The 18,677-nt window shown below is 38.8% G+C and overlaps 1 protein-coding gene across 1 annotated transcript; it reads right to left on the reverse strand.

Moving 5' to 3' along the window:
* On the reverse strand, positions 1-927 carry LOC138869387 (uncharacterized). The gene is made up of 2 exons (XM_070147001.1): positions 578-927; positions 1-478 (listed from the first exon to the last, which is right to left on the reverse strand). The coding sequence occupies exons 1-2, from the start codon at positions 925-927 to the stop codon at positions 1-3; spliced, it is 828 nt and encodes a 275-aa protein (XP_070003102.1).
* Positions 928-18,677: the final 17,750 nt, after the last annotated feature.

An 18,677-nucleotide genomic window follows, 5' to 3' on the forward strand; every position in this document is an offset into this window, starting at 1 on the left:
CTAGTGGTACTTCCGGACAAAATTGAAGCAATCCTTTTCCATGGTCATCCAGTAATAACCTGCCCGTAGGATTTTCTTTGCAGGGACATATCCATTCATGTGGGGCCCACATACTCCTGAATGCACTTCATTCATGATCTTTTTAGCTTCTTTGGCATCTACACACCTCAAAAGATTCAGATCTGGAGTTCTTTTGTACAAGACTTCTCCGCTCAAGAAGAAACTGCTGGCAAGCCTTCTAATAGTTCTCTTTTGATCTCCACTGGCCTTCTCCGGATATTCCTTTGTTTTCAAAAAATATTTAATATCATGATACCATGGCTGAACATCTAGTTCTATTTCAATTGTATTACAATAACCGCGTCTTTCTTGAATTTGGATTTCCAATGGGTCAATATGTACATTGCCCGAATACGGCAGCATTGATGCCAAGGTAGCTAGTGCATCAGCTAACTCATTTTGGAATCGAGGAATATACCTGAATTCGATGGGCTTGAACTATTTACTGAGATCTTCCACATATTGACTGTATGGGATGAGTTTGATATCTCGTGTTTCCCACTCGCTCTGAGCTTGCCGGATAATCAAGTCAGAATCTCCCATGATTAACAATTCCTCAACATTCAGATCGACTGCCATGTTTATGCCCATGATGCAAGCTTCATACTCGGCAGTGTTGTTCGTATAGAAGAACCGAAGTCGGGCTGTGGCCGGATAGTGCTGGCCAGTGGGTGAAATCAAAATTGCCTCAATCCCAACACCTTCTGCATTTACAGCTCCATCAAAGAACATTTTCCAAGCATTGGTGTTTTCTAGAATTACTTCAACTGAATTTACTTCCTCGTCTGAAAAGTAGGTACTTAAGGGTTGATATTCATCATCAACCGGGCTCTCAGCTAGATGATCCGCCAAGGCTTGAGCTTTCATCGTCGTGCGGGTGACATAGACAATGTCAAACTCGATAAGCAGGATTTGCTATTTTGCTAACCTTCCCATGGGCATTGGTTTCTAGAATATGTACTTCAGATGATCCATTCTGGTTATGAGATATGTGGTGTAGGCCAAGAGATAAGTCTGAGCTTCTGTGTAACCCAAGTTAGGACACATCAAGTTCTTTCTAACATAGTATACTTGGCTTCATAACTAGTGAACTTCTTGCTCAGATAGTATATGGCTTTCTCTCTCTTCCCGGTTATGTCATGTTGCCCCAGGACACAACCGAAGGAATTTTCCAAAAGTGTCAGGTACAAGAACAAAGGTCTCCCAGGCTCGGGTGGAACCAATACTGGCGAATTCGACAAATATTCTTTGATTTTGTCGAAAGCTTCTTGACACTCATCCGTCCATCTGATTGTTGCATCTTTCTTCAGCAGCTTAAATATGGGCTCACACGTGGTAGTCAGCTGAGCAATGAACCTACTGATGTAATTCAATCTTCCTAGCAGACTCACAACCTCTTTCTTGGTTTAAGGAGGTGGAAATCCCGAATAGACTTTGTCTTTGTTGGATCTAACTCGATACCCCTACGGCTGACTATAAACCCTAGAAGTTTCCCAGATGGAACTCTAAATGCATATATAGCTGGATTCAATTTCAAATCATACATGCGTAGACGCTCAAAGAACTTTCTCCGATCTCGTACATGATCTTCCTGCGTTCTGGATTTAATGATTATATCATCCACATACACCTCAATTTCCTGGTGCATCATGTCATGAAAGATGGCAGTCATGGCTCTCATGTAGGTTTCCCCGACATTTTTCAAACCAAATTGCATGACCCTATAACAGTAAGTGCCCCAAGGTATGGTGAAAGTCGTCTTTTATGCGTCTTCTTCATCCATCAGAACCTGGTGATACCCAGCATAACAATCCACGAAAGACTGTATCTCATGTTTAGCACAGTTGTCAACAAGAATGTGGATGTTTGGCAATGTAAAGTTGTCCTTGGGGCTTGCTTTGTTCAAATCCCAATAATCAACACACACTGGGGTTTTCCCGTCTTTCTTTGGCACTAGGACCATATTAGCTAACCACGTGGTGTATCAGAACACTCAGATCACACCAGCTTTTAATTGTTTAGTGACTTCTTCTTTGATCTTATCACTGATGTCCATCTTAAACTTTCTCTGCTTTTGTTGGACAGGTGGATAACCGGGATAAGTTAGCAATTTATGCACTACCAAACCAACACTCAGTCCTGGCATATCATCATAGAACCACGCAAACACGTCTTTGAATTCAAACAAAAGTTAGATCAATGCATCTCTAGTTCTTTCATCGGCTTTAATGCTTATCATGGTTTACCGGACCTCTTCTGGACTACCCAAATTAACTGGCTCGATTTCATTTAAGTTTGTCTTAGGCTTATTCTCAAATTATTTTAGTTCTCGATTTATTTCCTTAAAAGCCTTATCTTCATCATATTCTGGTTCTTGATTCATTATTCCAGACTTAGACATTGTTTTAGGATCTGGGCATGAAGTCCGCAAGCATGTCATGTTATTTAAGTCTGCATTATTAGAACTGAAAAGAAAAAAGATAAGAAAAATAGCAAAAATCAGAATAAAGAAAAAGGAGACATCCATTGACGATGAAATATTGATTTCTTTTCATTTCATTGAATTGAAGATATGAGGGTTTACATCAAAATTAAAAGACAATAAAGTAAAAATATTCGAGTTACACCCTAAAATAACTCGTAATGTAGAAAAGATGGCAAGACTGGACTATCGGGATTCCCGCCTGATAGGGAATATGGTAGTTTTCCAATTCTAAAGCTTGGCATTTGGTCCCATGTATAGCACCTCAGCAGTGCTCGTGGCTTCTCCCGACTGGACCATGTGGGACTCGTACAACATTTATTTCATGGCTTCACAAATATCCTCAATCTCTTTAGCCGTGAAGGCCTCTTCTTCTTTTTCTTCTACATACTTGGGTTTAACAAATGACTTGGCTAGATGTAGAACGGGCTGGGGTAGGACCCACCCATTTTTCTTGCGCTCATCGACCATTTTCTATTGGCCCCTATACTCGAAACCTACACCGAAGAACTTCTCATTGGCAGTTGAAGTGAGGGGCTCTGTGATGCCTTGTAGAGATACCCCGAGCCCCTTTTCGGGCTTGTACCCATGTTAAATCATTTCACTGACGACCATGACAGAGGCATTAGATAAGCAGGTTTGAGGGAATAGAGCCCCTTCTTCGCATTGGTCGGTGACCACAATTTCAAAAGCTTGGTACACAATGTGCTCACTTCCTTCTCTAGCTTCGATACACGGGACTGATGGGTCCCTATAGATGGATTGTTCATCCTCTCCATAGACAACAATTTCTTGGTTTTCATGTTCAAACTTGGCCATTTGGCGGAGAGTGGAGGGCACAACTCCTGCAACGTGAATCCATGGTCTTCCTAGGAGAAAATAAAATGAAGTATACATGTCCAGAACCTGGAAAGTCACTTCGAAATCCACAGGGCCAATGGTCAAAATCAAATCAATTTCCCTTATTGAGTCTCGCTTGACACCATCAAAAGCGTGCACGCAGACATTGTTTGGCCGAATTATTTCTGTTCCAATTTCCATCCTCTGAAGCGTTGAGAGAGGGCAAATGTCAGCCCCGGACATACCATCTAGCATGAACTCCTTCACATAATAACCTTCGTATTTGACAGTCAAGTAAAGGGCTTTGTTGTGGGCTGCTCCTTCTGTGGGCAAGTCATCGCGGCTGAAAGAAATCCTATTAACTTTGAAGAATCGTTCAACCATTCTCTCCAATTGTTCAACTGAAGTTTCAACCGGGACATATGACTCGTTCAATGTTTTCAAGAGTACTTTCTGATGTTCATTCGAGCTCAACAGCAGAGATAAAAGCAAAACCTGGGAAGGAGTCTTCCGGAGTTGGTCAACTATGGCATATTTCGAAGTTTTCATTTTTCAGAAGAACTCTTCTGCTTCTTCAGCGCTCACATGCTTCTTGGATGAAAACCGTTTCTCCTTCTTCAGCTTTGATTTCTTTAACTCTTCTGGGTTGTGGTACCTCCCAGATTGGTTCATTTCATTCACCTCCTCCAGGATCTCTTTCCCCTTGTAAGTAACTACTGTTTTGTTATAATTCTAGGGGACTGTTGTGGGGTCTCTCATAGGGCTCTGTGGTGCGTGGCTGATAACCACGGGCTCAGTCAACCTTGGTGGAATTACCGGCCCCCGTGCCACATAAGTCCCTTTTGGCGCATACAACTTTGGAACATCCAGCGTGACTTTCCTTTGCTCAAATTTTTTGGGAGTGATCAACATGAGTTGTTCTTTCCTTGGGGCCTTAGGAACATAGAGAATTGTGTCCTTAGCAGGTGCCGCCCCAGTTTTTATTTCCAAAGCTTTTTTCTGCAACTTGAGGAATTGGAGTGATTTTCTTCTTATTTCTGTCTTGTTTCGCCGCGGTTTTAGGTCTTACATCTGAATCGGCAATGGCGATGATAACTTTCAAGGCTGGATCAAAATCTTTATCATCACAAATCATTCTAATGAACAACCCATTGTTGTGAGATAGTAATGGATTATTAGTCACATTGGGGACTTCCTCGTCCCTCAGCACCACTTGTTTTTGGTCTATCAAATTCTCAACTGCCTCTTGAGAGTCCAACAATCCTCCGTATCATGACCCTTTGCTCCCGAATGATAGGCACACCTAGTATCGGGCCAGTATAATAGAGATTCTGGATTTTTCCAGTTTGGAGGCACAGGTTGCAATAGACCCATCTGGATTAATTTCGGAAAGATACTAGAGTAGGACTTACCAATAGGAGTGAAGTCGTTTCTTCTGGGAGGCTCACGGGGGCATGTATTATGTTGGTAGTTGTTTTGTGGTGGACGGGGGTTATATGGAGCTTGGTGAGGATGGTTATTCCTGGGAGGTGGAGCTCGGTTTTGGTTGTAGTGTTGGTGTGGCCGTATATAGGGTTGGGCATTCATCAACGCATAGGGAGGCGGTGCCATGGCATATGCTGCATATTGATAGGGGTAGTAGTGTTGTGGAGTTCTGAGAGGCAGGTAGGAATGATCACGTGATCGACGGGGGCCTCTCGAACCTGAAGCCATTGTGGCTTATTCTTCCCTCTTCTTTCGATTTGCTAAACCTCCCAAACCATTCTTGATGGCTTGGTAAATGGCTCTCAACACAGATTGGCTTATGATTCGGCCAGTTTTCAGGCCATTTTCTATCATTTCTCTGATCTTTATGGTTTCTGCAAAAGGTTTGCCCATGACAGACATTATGTTCTGCAAGTAGTCCGCCTCTTAGGCCTCTAGAAAGACCGCAACCATTTCTGCTTCGTCCATTGGAGGCTTTACCCTGGCAGCTTGCTCATGCCATTTGACAGCATATTCGCGAAAACTTTTCGCGGTTTTCTTTATCAAATTGGACAAAGAGTTTCTGTTGGGAGCGATGTCCACATTATATTGGAACTAGCAGACAAAATCTCGGGCCATATCGTCCCACACATGCCAATGGGTAATATCTTGATCTATATACCACTCAAAAGTGATTCCAATGAGGCTTTCTCTAAAATAGGCCATTAGCAGCTCCTGTTTTCCACCAGCACCCCTCACCTGGTTACAATATCGTTTCAGATGAGTGATCGGGTCTCTGTGCCCGTCGTACTTTTCAGATTTTGGCATCTTGAAGCCAGCCGACAAGTGAACATGGGGAAACATACACAAGTTGGAGTATGAAACAAACTTTTGGCCACTCAGACCTTGCATATTTTTCATACCTTGTTCTAGGCTCTTCATCTTCCGAGCCATTTTCTCTTGCTCGAGATTCTTGACAACCTTTTCTTGCCCCACCGAGAAGTCACGTTGCGGAGGTTGAGTAAATGTGTATGGGACCACATATATTATTTTTGGTTGAAACTGTGGACCCTGAAAGGTGAACATTGGAGGCTCAACATACGGCCGTGGTAAAGTTAGTTGTGCTATGGTGCAGACTGGTGCTTTAGAGAACATTGTTGGTAGTCTCTTTGAAGACAGCGCCTGGGGACGAACCACATAAGGCATTCCAGGACCGTTAAATGACATTGGAGGGAACCCGCATGAGGAAAAAAAGTTGGACATAGGGGCGTTGGTAGCCCCACATGATCCCGGGATCAACTCAGGGAACCCAGGGATTGCACTTAGCGGTTCCGTATCATTAGACTAGGCGTCCCACATTTTCAATATGAGGATGCAACATCCTATTTTCTTCAGTAGCTGTTGATTCTAGCTGTGGAGTAGCCAACGCCGGGCTATCCTCAGGATCGATAATTGGTAGATGACTTTCGGAGGCCATAGGAACCCTGCATTTGGATCTTGTGAAGTAAGGATGGGAAGCCAGATTACCAACAAAACCAACCACCTAAACAGAACCTGGCTAATTTGCACATCCAATAACCTTGTTAGTTTTGAGACACTTAACGGATAGGAAATCGCACGTTAGAATGCAATGCACCTAATAGTTAAACGCTTCTACCATGTGTTCGAACGGTTTCGTGTTTCATCCCGGCCTTTAAATGCCCCTTTTTCACTTTGTACCTCTTTTCTTTCATTTCTGCCTCTCTTTAATCACTCTTGATTTTCTCATTTTGTTTCTGTCACTCTTTTAGTTTTGACACTCTCTTTTTCTTTTCTTTTTTTGTTTTTGTCACTCTTTTATTTTTTTGTCACTATTTTTTTTCTTTTTTTTGTACTTTTTTCTTTCTTTTTCACTCAATTTTTTTTCGATTTATTTTTCACTCAATTAATTTTATGACTATGATCGAATCCGATGGGATTGCCTACGTGTCATGACACCGCATGAATCATATCATTACGAAGTTGAGGAAAATCATGAACGGAGTAAATAAAGTAACTCTTTTTTTAACACTCAAATAATGAAAGCATTTAGAAGAAGAATATTCTTTTTTGCATTTATTTTTTTTTTGTTTTGGAAATTTTGCGAAAAAAGGCCTTTTAAAGAGGAAAGAAAATTCTTTTGGATTTTTGGTTTGGATTTTTGAAATTTTCGAAGAAGGACTTCTAAAGGAGAGAGTAAAATATTTTTGGACTTATTTTGCTTTTTTCTTGAATCTTTTTTGGGGAAAATAGACTTCTAAAAAAAGGTAGAAAAATTTCAATTTTTGAGTTTTCTTTATAATTTTCGAAAGCAAACTTGTGAAGAAAAGCGAAAATATTTTTTCTTTTGAATTTTTGTTTCTGATTTTTTTTTATTTTGGGGAAAAATACTTCTAAAGAAGGGAGAAACATATTTTGGATTTTGAAGGATTATTTATTTTTTGAATGAAAGACTTCAAAACAGAAGGAAAATATTCTTGAGTTTTAAAAAATCTCTCTTTTTTTAATTTGTTTGGGATTTTCTTAGAAAAGACTTTTAAAGAAGGAATTAAAGGAAAATATTTTTTGGATTTTTAAAAATTGGGGGCCGAACCGATGAGGTTTGCCTACGTATCTCACATCCGATGAGAATTAGACCTGCATAGTTTGATTAGTTTTGACGGAACAGAGAAAACATGACGTTTTGAAAATACTGGCTTATTTTCTTTCTTTTTTTTGGGTCAAAATTTCGGTAGAGTTTTGAAAATTTTCAAATACCTACCTCTCACACGTGTTTTTTTTTATTTTTTCTTCTTTTTTTTTGAATTTCTTTCCCTATTATAGAAGTCAGTCAACATGCAAGCCGAAATAAACAGATGTGCAAGTAGCACGTAAGATGCATCAAGATGGTCTTTTAATTTGGGTACACCTATCCTAGACGGACTCAACCCCTGTGTTGAGTCCCCAAAGTCAAATGCACGTGATGCAAACAAACGTTTCTACTAGGAATTCGGCATGAGGCTATGCTATTTTAAGTTTAAATCCTGGGTGTATTGTTCTAGACCTGGCTTACCCGAGCGGACAACTCGAGATGGGGGGAGGGGGCAGTGTACCGGGAATACAGAAGCTTCACCAGCTTTGCAACTTGTCCACTCCTCGTTCTAAAATTGGGGCATGACACTAACAGAAAAGAAGACACGCCAGCGTGCACTTCCCAGAAGAGATAATAGATAAAAGCCAAGTATAAAAGTTTCCTAAGCTCTGAACCCTTAACAAGAGATTCTGGGTTCTGTTTCCAGCAGAGTCGCCAGAGCTGTCACACCTCCTTTTTCTCGAGGGAATGGGAGTTTTTCCAATTAAAATGACATTATTCGAAATGAGATTATTTATTTGTTTAGAGTCGCCACTTGGGATAATTATGGAGTCCCAAGTCACCGGTTTATTTTAAAATTTCAAATCGAGGAAATTTGACTTTATTTTATGGTCCGCGAATATAGAAGATCGGGTAAGGAATTTTGCTAATCCGAGAGAAGGTGTGAAGCACTCCCAAGTTCCGTAGTTTTAGCATGGTCGCTCAACTATTAATACTTGGCCTAATTATCTGATTTAATGCTTATTTAAAAACTTATTATGCATTTTAACTATTTAAACACTTTTAATTATTTTTTTAAATGCTGTTAGTATTTATAGAATATGAACAAGTCACGATGTCGTGCACTCGTTTATTTTTGTACACATTGCGAATCGCTCCACGTGAAACGCACCCGCAATTTACAACATGTTAATTTTATTATTATTGTTCGAAGTAATGGTCGGGTCACATAAAATGCAAACCTGAATTTGGATTTATATATCATGACTATGCCACGGGAACTGTGCCCATAGTCACGGTGATTTAATATTGAACGCGCCTAAAGTAAACTATAATGTTCATGATTAATTTCCTAAAGTTTTGATAAGCACGAAATGTCCAGAACATAAAAAATCTATTTTTTGTTATAAAGTTTGCTAAGGAAATTGAAATGATACACTAAGTCTCTTTTTGTGATACAACATAGAATAATGAAAGTAATTACAAGTTATTTTGGAGATTAACACATGATTGACAAGATTCTAGAAAAAGACAAACACTGAATCAATGCATTAGTGATCCTAGTTTTCAAAATTATTATATCAACTACTTAATTGTGACGACCTGGCCAGTCGTCTCATGAGTTACCGCTCCGTTTTCCCCCATTTTTGCTTCTTTATACTTTGTTTATCTGTGTTATGTGATATTGGGTTGGTCGGATCGAATCCGGAATGAATTTGGTAAGGTTTGAGACACTTAGTCTCTTTCGAGGAAGCTTAAGTTGGAAAAGTCAACCAAATGTTCACTTATATGTTAGAGGGCTCGGATATGAGTTCTGATGGTTCGATTAGCTTCGGAAGGTGATTTGGGACTTAAGAGTGTGATCGGAATGGGTTTTGGAGATTTGGAGTAGATTTAGGCTTGAATTGGCGAAGTTAATATTTTGGCGATTTCTGGTTGGTAGGCGAGATTTAGATATACGGGTCGGAATGGAATTTTGAGAGCTGCAGTAGCTCCTTTGTGTCATTTAGGATGTGTGTGCAAAATTTTAGGTCATTCGGATATATTTTGGTTGGGTTTTTTATCAAAAGCGTAATTTAGAAGATTTTGGAATTCTTAGGCTTGAATCCGATGTGAATTTGGTGTTTTGATGTTGTTTTGAGCATTCCGAAGGTTGGAACAAGTTTGAATGAGTTTATGGGATATGTTGACATATTTGGTTGAGGTCCCGAGGGCCTCAGGTGAGTTTCGGGTGGTCAATCGGACCATTTCATGAAGTTTAGAATTGCAGAAATCTGCTTCTCAGTGTTACAGACAAATGCTCTTCGCGTTCGCGAGAGGGGAGCCGCGATCGTGAAGGGTTAGCTGGAGAAGGATGAGACTTTGGACTTCGCGTTCGCTATGGAGTCTTCGCGTTCGCGAAGGAGTGGGAAATGATGCATCGCGTTTGCGAGGTCTGCTCCGCGTTCGCATAGAAGGAATTGGCCAGCTGGTTTTGAGATATTTTGTTCATCGCGTTCACGGGTGAGGGAGCACGTTCATGAGGTCTATCTGGGTAAAGCATCACGTTCGCGATGGGGTGGTCACGATCGCGAAGAAGAATTTGGTCAATGGAATTTTTTTGCTTCGCGAACGCGAGGCTTTGATCGCGTTTGCGAAGAAGGAAATTTAGGCCTGGACCGAATGTTTAAGTACTCATCTTGTCTGCGATTTTGGGGTTTATTCTTCCATTGTTGGTCATTTTTGGAGTTTTTTGAAAGGGATTGAAGAGGAATTCAAGGGGAATCACTTGGAGGTAAGATTCTTGGACTTAAAACTCGATTCTAATGTGAATTCCACCTAAATAATCATCAAAATTTAGCCAAAAATTGAAGAACTAGGGCTTGGAAATTTAGACCTTTGATTGAGGATTTGAAGGACAATTTGAGGTCGAATTTCAGAACTTTTGATAAGTATGAACTCGTGGGGAGATAAAGAATCTATTGATGTAAAAGTTATCGAATTCCGACATGGGCCCGGGGGTCGAGTTTTGGTAATTTTGGGACTTATGTTGTAAATTGATTATTTTCGCTTGGGCTTCATTCCCTTAGCATATTTTGACGTCCTCATTCTGATTTTGGATAGATTCGACGCGAGTGGAGGCCGATTCGAGGGGCAAAGGCATCGCGAGCTAGAGATTTGTGCGGTTTGAGGTGAGTAATGATTGTAAATGATGTTCTGAGGGTATAAAACCCCAGACTTGCACATCGTTATGCTATATTAAGGTGAGACACACGCTTGATGACGAGCATGGGCTCATGCACTGTTGGGGATTGTGATTTAGTCCATCCCGAATGATTATTTTACCGCGTATTTGACTGAAATCTATTTGCTATCATCATTATTTCGGTTGAATACCATATTTGGGCCTTGTGCCAAATTTGAACCCTTCAAGGATTTTTACTGGTATTTCCTCACTGTTTTGACTTTATACTTGAACTCAGTCATGTTATATTTCACTATTTTTGTACTCAACCATGTTTACTTTGTTTTAACACTTAAATGATCTTTTAAATGATATTTTGGGCTGAGAAACATGTTTTACTACTACCCGAGTGGCTTGTGAGGATTTTTTACTGAGTAAGGCCGATGGCCTATGTTGTGAGGAAACATTTGACACTGATTATGAGGCCAAAGGCCTGAGATATGTATGCCACGAGGTGGCTTGTTTGATATGAGGACGAGGGCCGAGTGATGATGCCACAAGGTGGCTTGATATTGCGCTTGGGCCGTAAGGGGCCCCTCCAGGAGTCTATACACCCCCAGTGAGTGCGGGAGATTGAGCCCGGGGGGCTGGTATTGTTTTGAGATGTTGCCCGAGGGGCAGGTACTGTTCTGAGATGTTGCCCGAGGGGCGGATTTGTTGATACTGTGCCCGAGGGGCGAACCTTTATGTGTTTATTTTTCATAATTTACTGTCAATTCCTGCTTAATTGTTGAAAAAGGCTTTTCATGAAGTAAATTTTGAGTTAAGGGATTTTACCTATCTTTCACTGATTCACTGATTTTTTTAAATGGTTTTACCGCTTCATTATAGAATGCTTTGTGTTTTACGTGATTTCTTGCTTTCAGTCTTTATTTACATTTGTTACTCACTGAGTTGGAGTACTCACTTTACTCCCTGCATCCCTTGTGCAGATTCAGGCGTGGTTGATCCTACCAGTGCGAGTTGAGGGCTCCCGACAGACATTCGGAGTTCGCGAGGTAGCTGCTTGGTGTCCGCAATCCCGTGTTTCTCCCTTTTTGTCATTTCTATCTCTTTTCAGAAATTTTTAGTAGTTATAGACTTATCAGACTTGTAGTAGGATTTATAGATGCTCATGACTAGTGACACCTTGGTTTCGGGCTGTGTTGGGGTTACTTTCTGCAAATTATGTTTTTAACTGCTTAAACCTTGGTTTAATTAATTATGTTTATTACTGTTTCTTAATGTTTAACTGCTTAAAGATTGAACTGGGAGTAATTGGCTGGCCTTATCTTCACGAGAGGTGCCATCACGACCGGGTCAGGGTTAGGGTCGTGACATTAAGTTACATCTCATAAACAAACAACATGCACTAAACTAGAGCATCAATGGTGTTAAGCTTGCCAAAAGCTTCTCATGTTCAAATTAGTATGCACTGGCCCAAATATATTCAAACGAAATAAGCCCAATTTCCAAATTCTAGACAAAACATTTGGGCTACTATATCGAACCCAGCAGTTAAAAGCTCGATCTTTCCACACATTATCATAAAGAAAAACTGCAATAGCTATGATTTAAACTAAGCATGAATACGTTTTTATACATCATCAGTAATAAGTGACTTAATTACAATCTACAAATAGTTACAGGCCTTAAACTAAATTAAGAAAGACAGTCTGCATAGGCCAGAATCAAATTGATTTTGAATCTGCATGTGATCAACTATCAACAATTTTGCAATATTCTTGAAGCTTCTTATCATTTACAAAAGCTAACCAACCATTGGCTAGATTCGTAAATCTGAGCCTTGTGCCAAGCACTCATAATCTCCTGCATTACAAACACCAGCAATACCAAACAAAATGATTTCAAAAGGGGCAGGACTTTACACTAAAAAATGCTATTAAACTTCTGGAACCTCAAACATTCAGGGAATTTTAGAACTTCATGTTTAAGAAATCCATCAATAATGGTTCAAACCTTGAGAATCAAATATTAAAAAAAATAGAACTGGTTTCATGCTTGTTTCTTATTCACTCAAATTTCATTAAAGTTTGAGACATTCAACACATCTTATACTTTAAACCAAACTTAAACTCGCAATCAAATAAAAGAAAAGAGCATTCAGTATACATGAAGTGAACAAATAACTGAAATCTCAAATCAATGGTATATTCAAATAACAGTTGCATTATTTGAAGCTATCAGCACATACCTTAACAATAACAAAGAAAGAGAAGAAGAAAATAAGTCTCTGAATAAACTGGAAGAAGCAACAACAGCAGTGAGCAACAGACAATAGCCTTAAAACCTCAAACTTAGAAATCTAGAAAATCCCAGTGATAGGAAAGCAAGCAGGAGATCAAGATAGATCCTAAATCTTTATTTTTATATTAAAATGGAATCCCACGCTGTCTTTTTTAGAAGAACTCAGTATGAGAGCAGAAAAATGGAAAAATCAAGAGTGAATTCTATATCTTTTTTGTGAGTGAATCTGCCAGATGATTAACGTATGTGTATGAGAAGTATAAGGTTCCTTTTATAGAATGTGAGAGTGCAAAATGATAGGAATGGGAGAGAATAAAGGAATCTGCCAGCATCCCCTTAAAATCAGGGAATTGGCATCTTTTGTAGCAATAAATAATTAGATGTCCCCATTTGTATCTAATTTCAACATCTTTTTAACCAAAAATAGGAAAGTTGCCCCTTTTTCCAGCTACTTTTCCCTTCTAAAAATATCTAAAACACACATTTTTTTTAAATTCTTTATTTCAATTAACTCTATTAAGTTTCAGATATTTACAAAACAATTACAAAGGATAGATATGCAAATCCAGAAATCAAACAAACTAGTATGCAATTATCGAATGAACTATTTTTTGTACTATCTAAAATTAACTAACCTAATATTATGCACTTTAGATCAATTGAGTTATCTAATTATACAAACTGATTATTAATTCTTTGCATAAAACTAAGTAGTTAACACTAGGAACATGCAAAAGCTATAATTAACTAGGAACTAATCTACTCTTAATCAACACTAAACCAAACGAACAGAAACGACTGCAATCATGAACTATAGCAACAAACGAGGCAAAAAATCAAACCAAAAATGAAGAGTATGACAAAGAAAGGGTGAATGTATACCTATTGAAAGACAAACAAAGCCATCAAACCAATTTTTGACGAAGCCCAGCCGGCCAACAGTGAGTGGGTCGGAATCCGGTAATCCTCGAAATGAAACAAGACTAGCGTTAATCAACTATTCTCAACAAGAACAATTGTTTAACGCAAGTTTTAAACCAAATCAAACCTTGAAACTTGACAAAAAATCAAAAGAATAAAGAAACTAGGGTTTCTGGCCATCCTAAGATCTGAAATTGGAGAAATTTAGCAGGGATTTTGTCATGACCCAAGCAAATGGACCGTGACCGGAACCCGGTACCTTACTCAACCGAGTACCAATATAATGTATCTTTTCATGTCATACTATCATAAATAACTGAGCCGGAGAGGCTGCCTTGAAATAGGTAGGATACAACATATAATACTAATCTATACATAAGACAACGGGCCTAAAAGCCTAAAATAACCATCCGTACCCTGAATATAGGCCAACAAGGCAATACAATATCTTACGTACATGACATCTGTCTACAAGCCTCTAAGAATATGAAATTTTCATAAAGGCTGGGACAGAGTCCTGCCATACCAAACAGTACACGTCTAAATCATACCAACCAAACAAGCAACTCCGAAGCAAATGGAGCGCACCAACATCTTCCGCTGAGCTGATAGCCTACTTGGAGGGCTCTCGACCTGTCTATCCGGACCTAGGATCATGAAATACAATGTCCCTAGGAAAAAGGGACGTCAGTACGAATAATGTACCGAGTATGTAAGGCACATAAATAAATACAAAACAGACATGGAAGAAATATAGAGTAATTAACTCAACCTGTAAGTTTGGATAACTCTGTAAATCATGAAATACTTTTAGCGTCATGCATATGCGTATGAATGTCATTTCGTGCGTAGGTGCATATTTCATAAGATCATCAGCCTCTGAGGGCATTCCATCATATCATATCGGCCACTGTGGGAAAAACCATCAACGTATACCAGCTGATGAGGTGGTGATGCGTGCATAACGCCATAACCTTTCCCATATCCCATATACATATATATACATACATATATACGAGTATATAACGCCATCTGGTCATAGGTCAATGTACATGAATGCAATGCATGAAAAGTACGTTAATAAAATCTTTCGAAATGTCATAAGACCATTTTGCCTTTAAGTAATATCATAAAGTAAACTCTTTTCAGTTTTCGTATTTTTCTGAGACCCATGAACAGATGATAAAATATTATGAAACATCGAAATTCAAGAACATAGATATCTATAATACTTCTATGAATAGAGTCATTTATGGAATTTGTGCATTTGCACGTTCGTATAGTATGGATCATGCCAAAAGAAAGAAGGGATAGCCTTAACATACCTGGAGCATAGATATATGTCACTCTCATCAGTTAGTTACCGAGAAGTATTCTTGAAGCATGAACGAGAAGTTTTTTGCCTTCAAAATTGTAATTAGTAATGGATACTCCTTGCATCAAATTTCAGCAACATCACCGTTCAGAACTTAAAATAGTAGTAGAAGTAGAAAGTTTGGATATTCACATTTGAAAGTGTTCCTTTCTGAACCTTTTGAATGATTGCTTTAAACCTTACCACCTTACTCTAAATGACTTAAGAGTCATCCAATACAACATATATTGCTGCCACGTAATCCCTTTGTTGAGAAATTTAAACTTTATCCAATAATTAATTAGGTAGTATTCCGCTACCCGGTAATTAACCAATTACCCACATAATCAAAAATTATCTCAAATTACTTAAAATACTGCTCACTTTTAACACACCTAATATCATAGCTATAGGGTACCTTGTATGGTACTAGTCCATAAATACCGGGTATTTTAACTCAGGCCGTATTTATCCCAAAATACCAAACTTCGACAAAATCATTTTCTTTGATTTGCTAACCCTCTCACCTTCACGAATTTACTCGTCACTTATTTGAAATAGCATAATACTTATAATCTCCTAATAATCATGTCCTTGAACTGATGTCAATTATCTTACAACAAATTCAACGTACATTACTGCAGGGCGTAACATTGTTGTAATATAATACTACAGGGCGTAACATCATCGTAATATTTTGGGGTGTAACAACATCCCCCCCTTTGGAACATTCGTCCTCGAATGTTGACTGATCCTCTTATCATTTTTATAACTTATAGCTCTTGTGAATACCTTAATACTCTTCTTGCCATTTAAGTAGTTGCTCTGTGAATAAATCCAAAGTCTAGGGTATTCCTCCCTTTAGTCTTTTTGCTTATATCATGACTTGTGGTTAAAATCTTTCTAATCTCGCAGCTGCTGCTACCTCCTGTCATGCAGCCTGTATGACCCTGGCTTTGTAAGTGCGCTTGTGCGATTCATCTTTCTTTTTTCCTTTTATCTTTTAGTCAATCTCTAGGCCTTACTTTGTAAACATATAAAAGGCTTAATAGGATGCCTCTCTGGGTATCTATAGGTGTACTGAAGTTCTTTGGTCGATACATTGTAGAACTTGCGAATATGGACATATCTTATTTCATAGATCTGGTTATCTATTCGTATGACTTTACTGCATCTACATGGGTTATACTATATCATAATTCTTACTTCAATTTATCATTAATGTGGTATGCTTACCAATCTCCCAGTTACTTTTGTTGCCTATCCTTTAGGTATAAATCTCAGTCCTTTAATGCTCCTTCATTACCGTTCGTCTTAAGAATCATGGCCTAATCTCATGTCATACTTTGTAACTTGTATTTGTCCATTGTTGATTCACCTCAATGTTTATCTACAACCCTCTACTTGAAGACTTGAAATTTCTTACGTAATACATTGTCGCTAGGGCTTACGTTGCATTGAGGAATATTTGAAGTAATTCCCATAATCGTATTTCATAGTGTCTGAATGTGATTCACCTTATGGGGATTCCCATAATATTTGAAGAGATTCCCATAATTATACCCTCATTTTATTACCAGGTCAGCATTTCATTCCTTCTAAATGTTATTAATCTTAGACTCCTTTGAGTTCATTCAAGTTATACTGAACTTTCAATAACTTAGAGAAACCATTATCTCTCATGTTTTCATGGACTTAATCCCGAGTACTTATCCATTCTCATCACCTTTTCACTTTCCTTTCCTCATCTTTATTCATGTTTTCTTAAAACTTTGTCGCTCTACCATCTTTAGCTTACGACCTATACATATCCATTTATACCACTCGCAACTTTCCTTCAACTTGCTTGCACCATAGATTTCCTTATGTTATTCTGGAACGTCAAGCAAGGCATCATATTGTCTCCAACTTTTCTCTATTCTCTTAACTATATCTCTCAGTACTTAGAAATCATAGGCTGGAAGACATGCCGCCGACGATGCCGCTATTATTCCCGGTTATTGGATCCCCGTGCTTATAGCCTTCTATCCGAAGTATGGACTATTCACTATCTTCTGCCTTTGAGTATCTCGTACGTTATACACCTTTACCTTACTTACCTTAAAATCTTGCATCGTATCTTCTATCTCTTTCATGACCTCCCTTCCACCTAGGTGTAATTCACATCCATAACTTGAAGCTCTATTATAATAATCGCACCTCTGGTACATACATAATCCGGTGGGAGCTTCGTACTGACTTCTTATGAGGCTGGTACTTCTTCTAACTGGCTTCCTTGTAGAGCCATTATAGATTATGGTTGTTGTGTTATTTATCTTGAACATCTGATATTAAGAGTGATTCTGTCATGTTCTCAAGCACAACTTCTATAATATTTATAGGTCCAATAACCAGACTCTTGATTTACTTGGGTGATGTAATTCTTTAGTTTTCTCTTCCTTCTGATCAGCCTTTATGTAGGCTTAAGCTATCTTCCAATCTGTGGCTCATGGTATTAGTTATTACCTTAGCCTTTCATGGGCTTTATGTAATATCCATGATAGATTCTTCTAACAATTCAATCATTTGTCTATGTCCTGGGCACAATTCTTTCTTTTAACTTATACCGGAGTCTTCTATGGCTGTATGATTGTCAACAAATATGTTGCATGGATAATGCTCCAATATCTTGAGTGTATCCATAACGTACTAAGTCTAGATCATTGATCGAATAATTCCTTTCGTTCCATCTCAACTCTCTTTCAACGTGTGCAATTACTTTACCTGGTCTTTCTGCCCCTTGTTGCGTGCATACTTAACTCATCCTAGTTCCCACACATGCCAGAATTTTTGTGCAACTCATATAGTATCGAATATTACCTTCGATCTTTCTCCCCGTTCATTAGCCATGGTAGGTGCCACTTTCTTTCGGAGGGCATACAATTTTTGTTGTGAAACTGCTTTTACATGACCATTTCTCCTTCGAGTTACTATGTTTAGGTTGAAGCCTTCTTCCTCATTTCCACAACTAGTCTTCCATTGTAGTACTTAGGAAGGACCCTCTAACTCTTGTAAAGCTGTGGGCTTATTACATTGTATACTCGATGGACCTCCTGATATCCTTCCTTGCATATACTTATCCGTAGTTACTTGCCTCTACGCCCTGGAGCTTGTAGGTTGCTTCTGAACTGATATTTTGACTGTCTTCCTAGTGGCACTCTCATTTATTTCTGTAGCAATCGTACGGTACCTTTTTAAATTCCCCATATGAATTTATCTCAAGTATTATAATGTCATACTGTGAGGATGAATTCCCCATGTTGAGGTTCACTATGTTTATCTTGCACGATCTATTGATTTGTCTGTAACCTCTTGTCTAGTCATGACTAGGCTCTTCCTGAATCAACTACTAACTATTCGTTGGCCTATTCTCATATCCATATTCCGCGTAATCTTTTTTTTGTGGTTATTTCCTTGTTTCAACTTACCTTACGTACTGGCTCCTTATCTATCAATA

The sequence above is a fragment of the Nicotiana sylvestris genome, chromosome 5 (assembly GCF_000393655.2).
Source record: "Nicotiana sylvestris chromosome 5, ASM39365v2, whole genome shotgun sequence".
NCBI lineage: Eukaryota > Viridiplantae > Streptophyta > Magnoliopsida > Solanales > Solanaceae > Nicotiana > Nicotiana sylvestris.

What these genes read in the sequence shown, in the direction of transcription:
- LOC138869387 (XM_070147001.1), bottom strand. Translation starts at nt 927, where the DNA reads ATGAAAGCTCAAGCCTTGGCGGATCATCTAGCTGAGAGCCCGGTTGAT. An exon ending in GATTCTGACTTGATTATCCG is followed by an intron (nt 479 to 577) that starts GCAAGCTCAGAG and finishes CATCGAATTCAG; the next exon opens with GTATATTCCTCGATTCCAAA.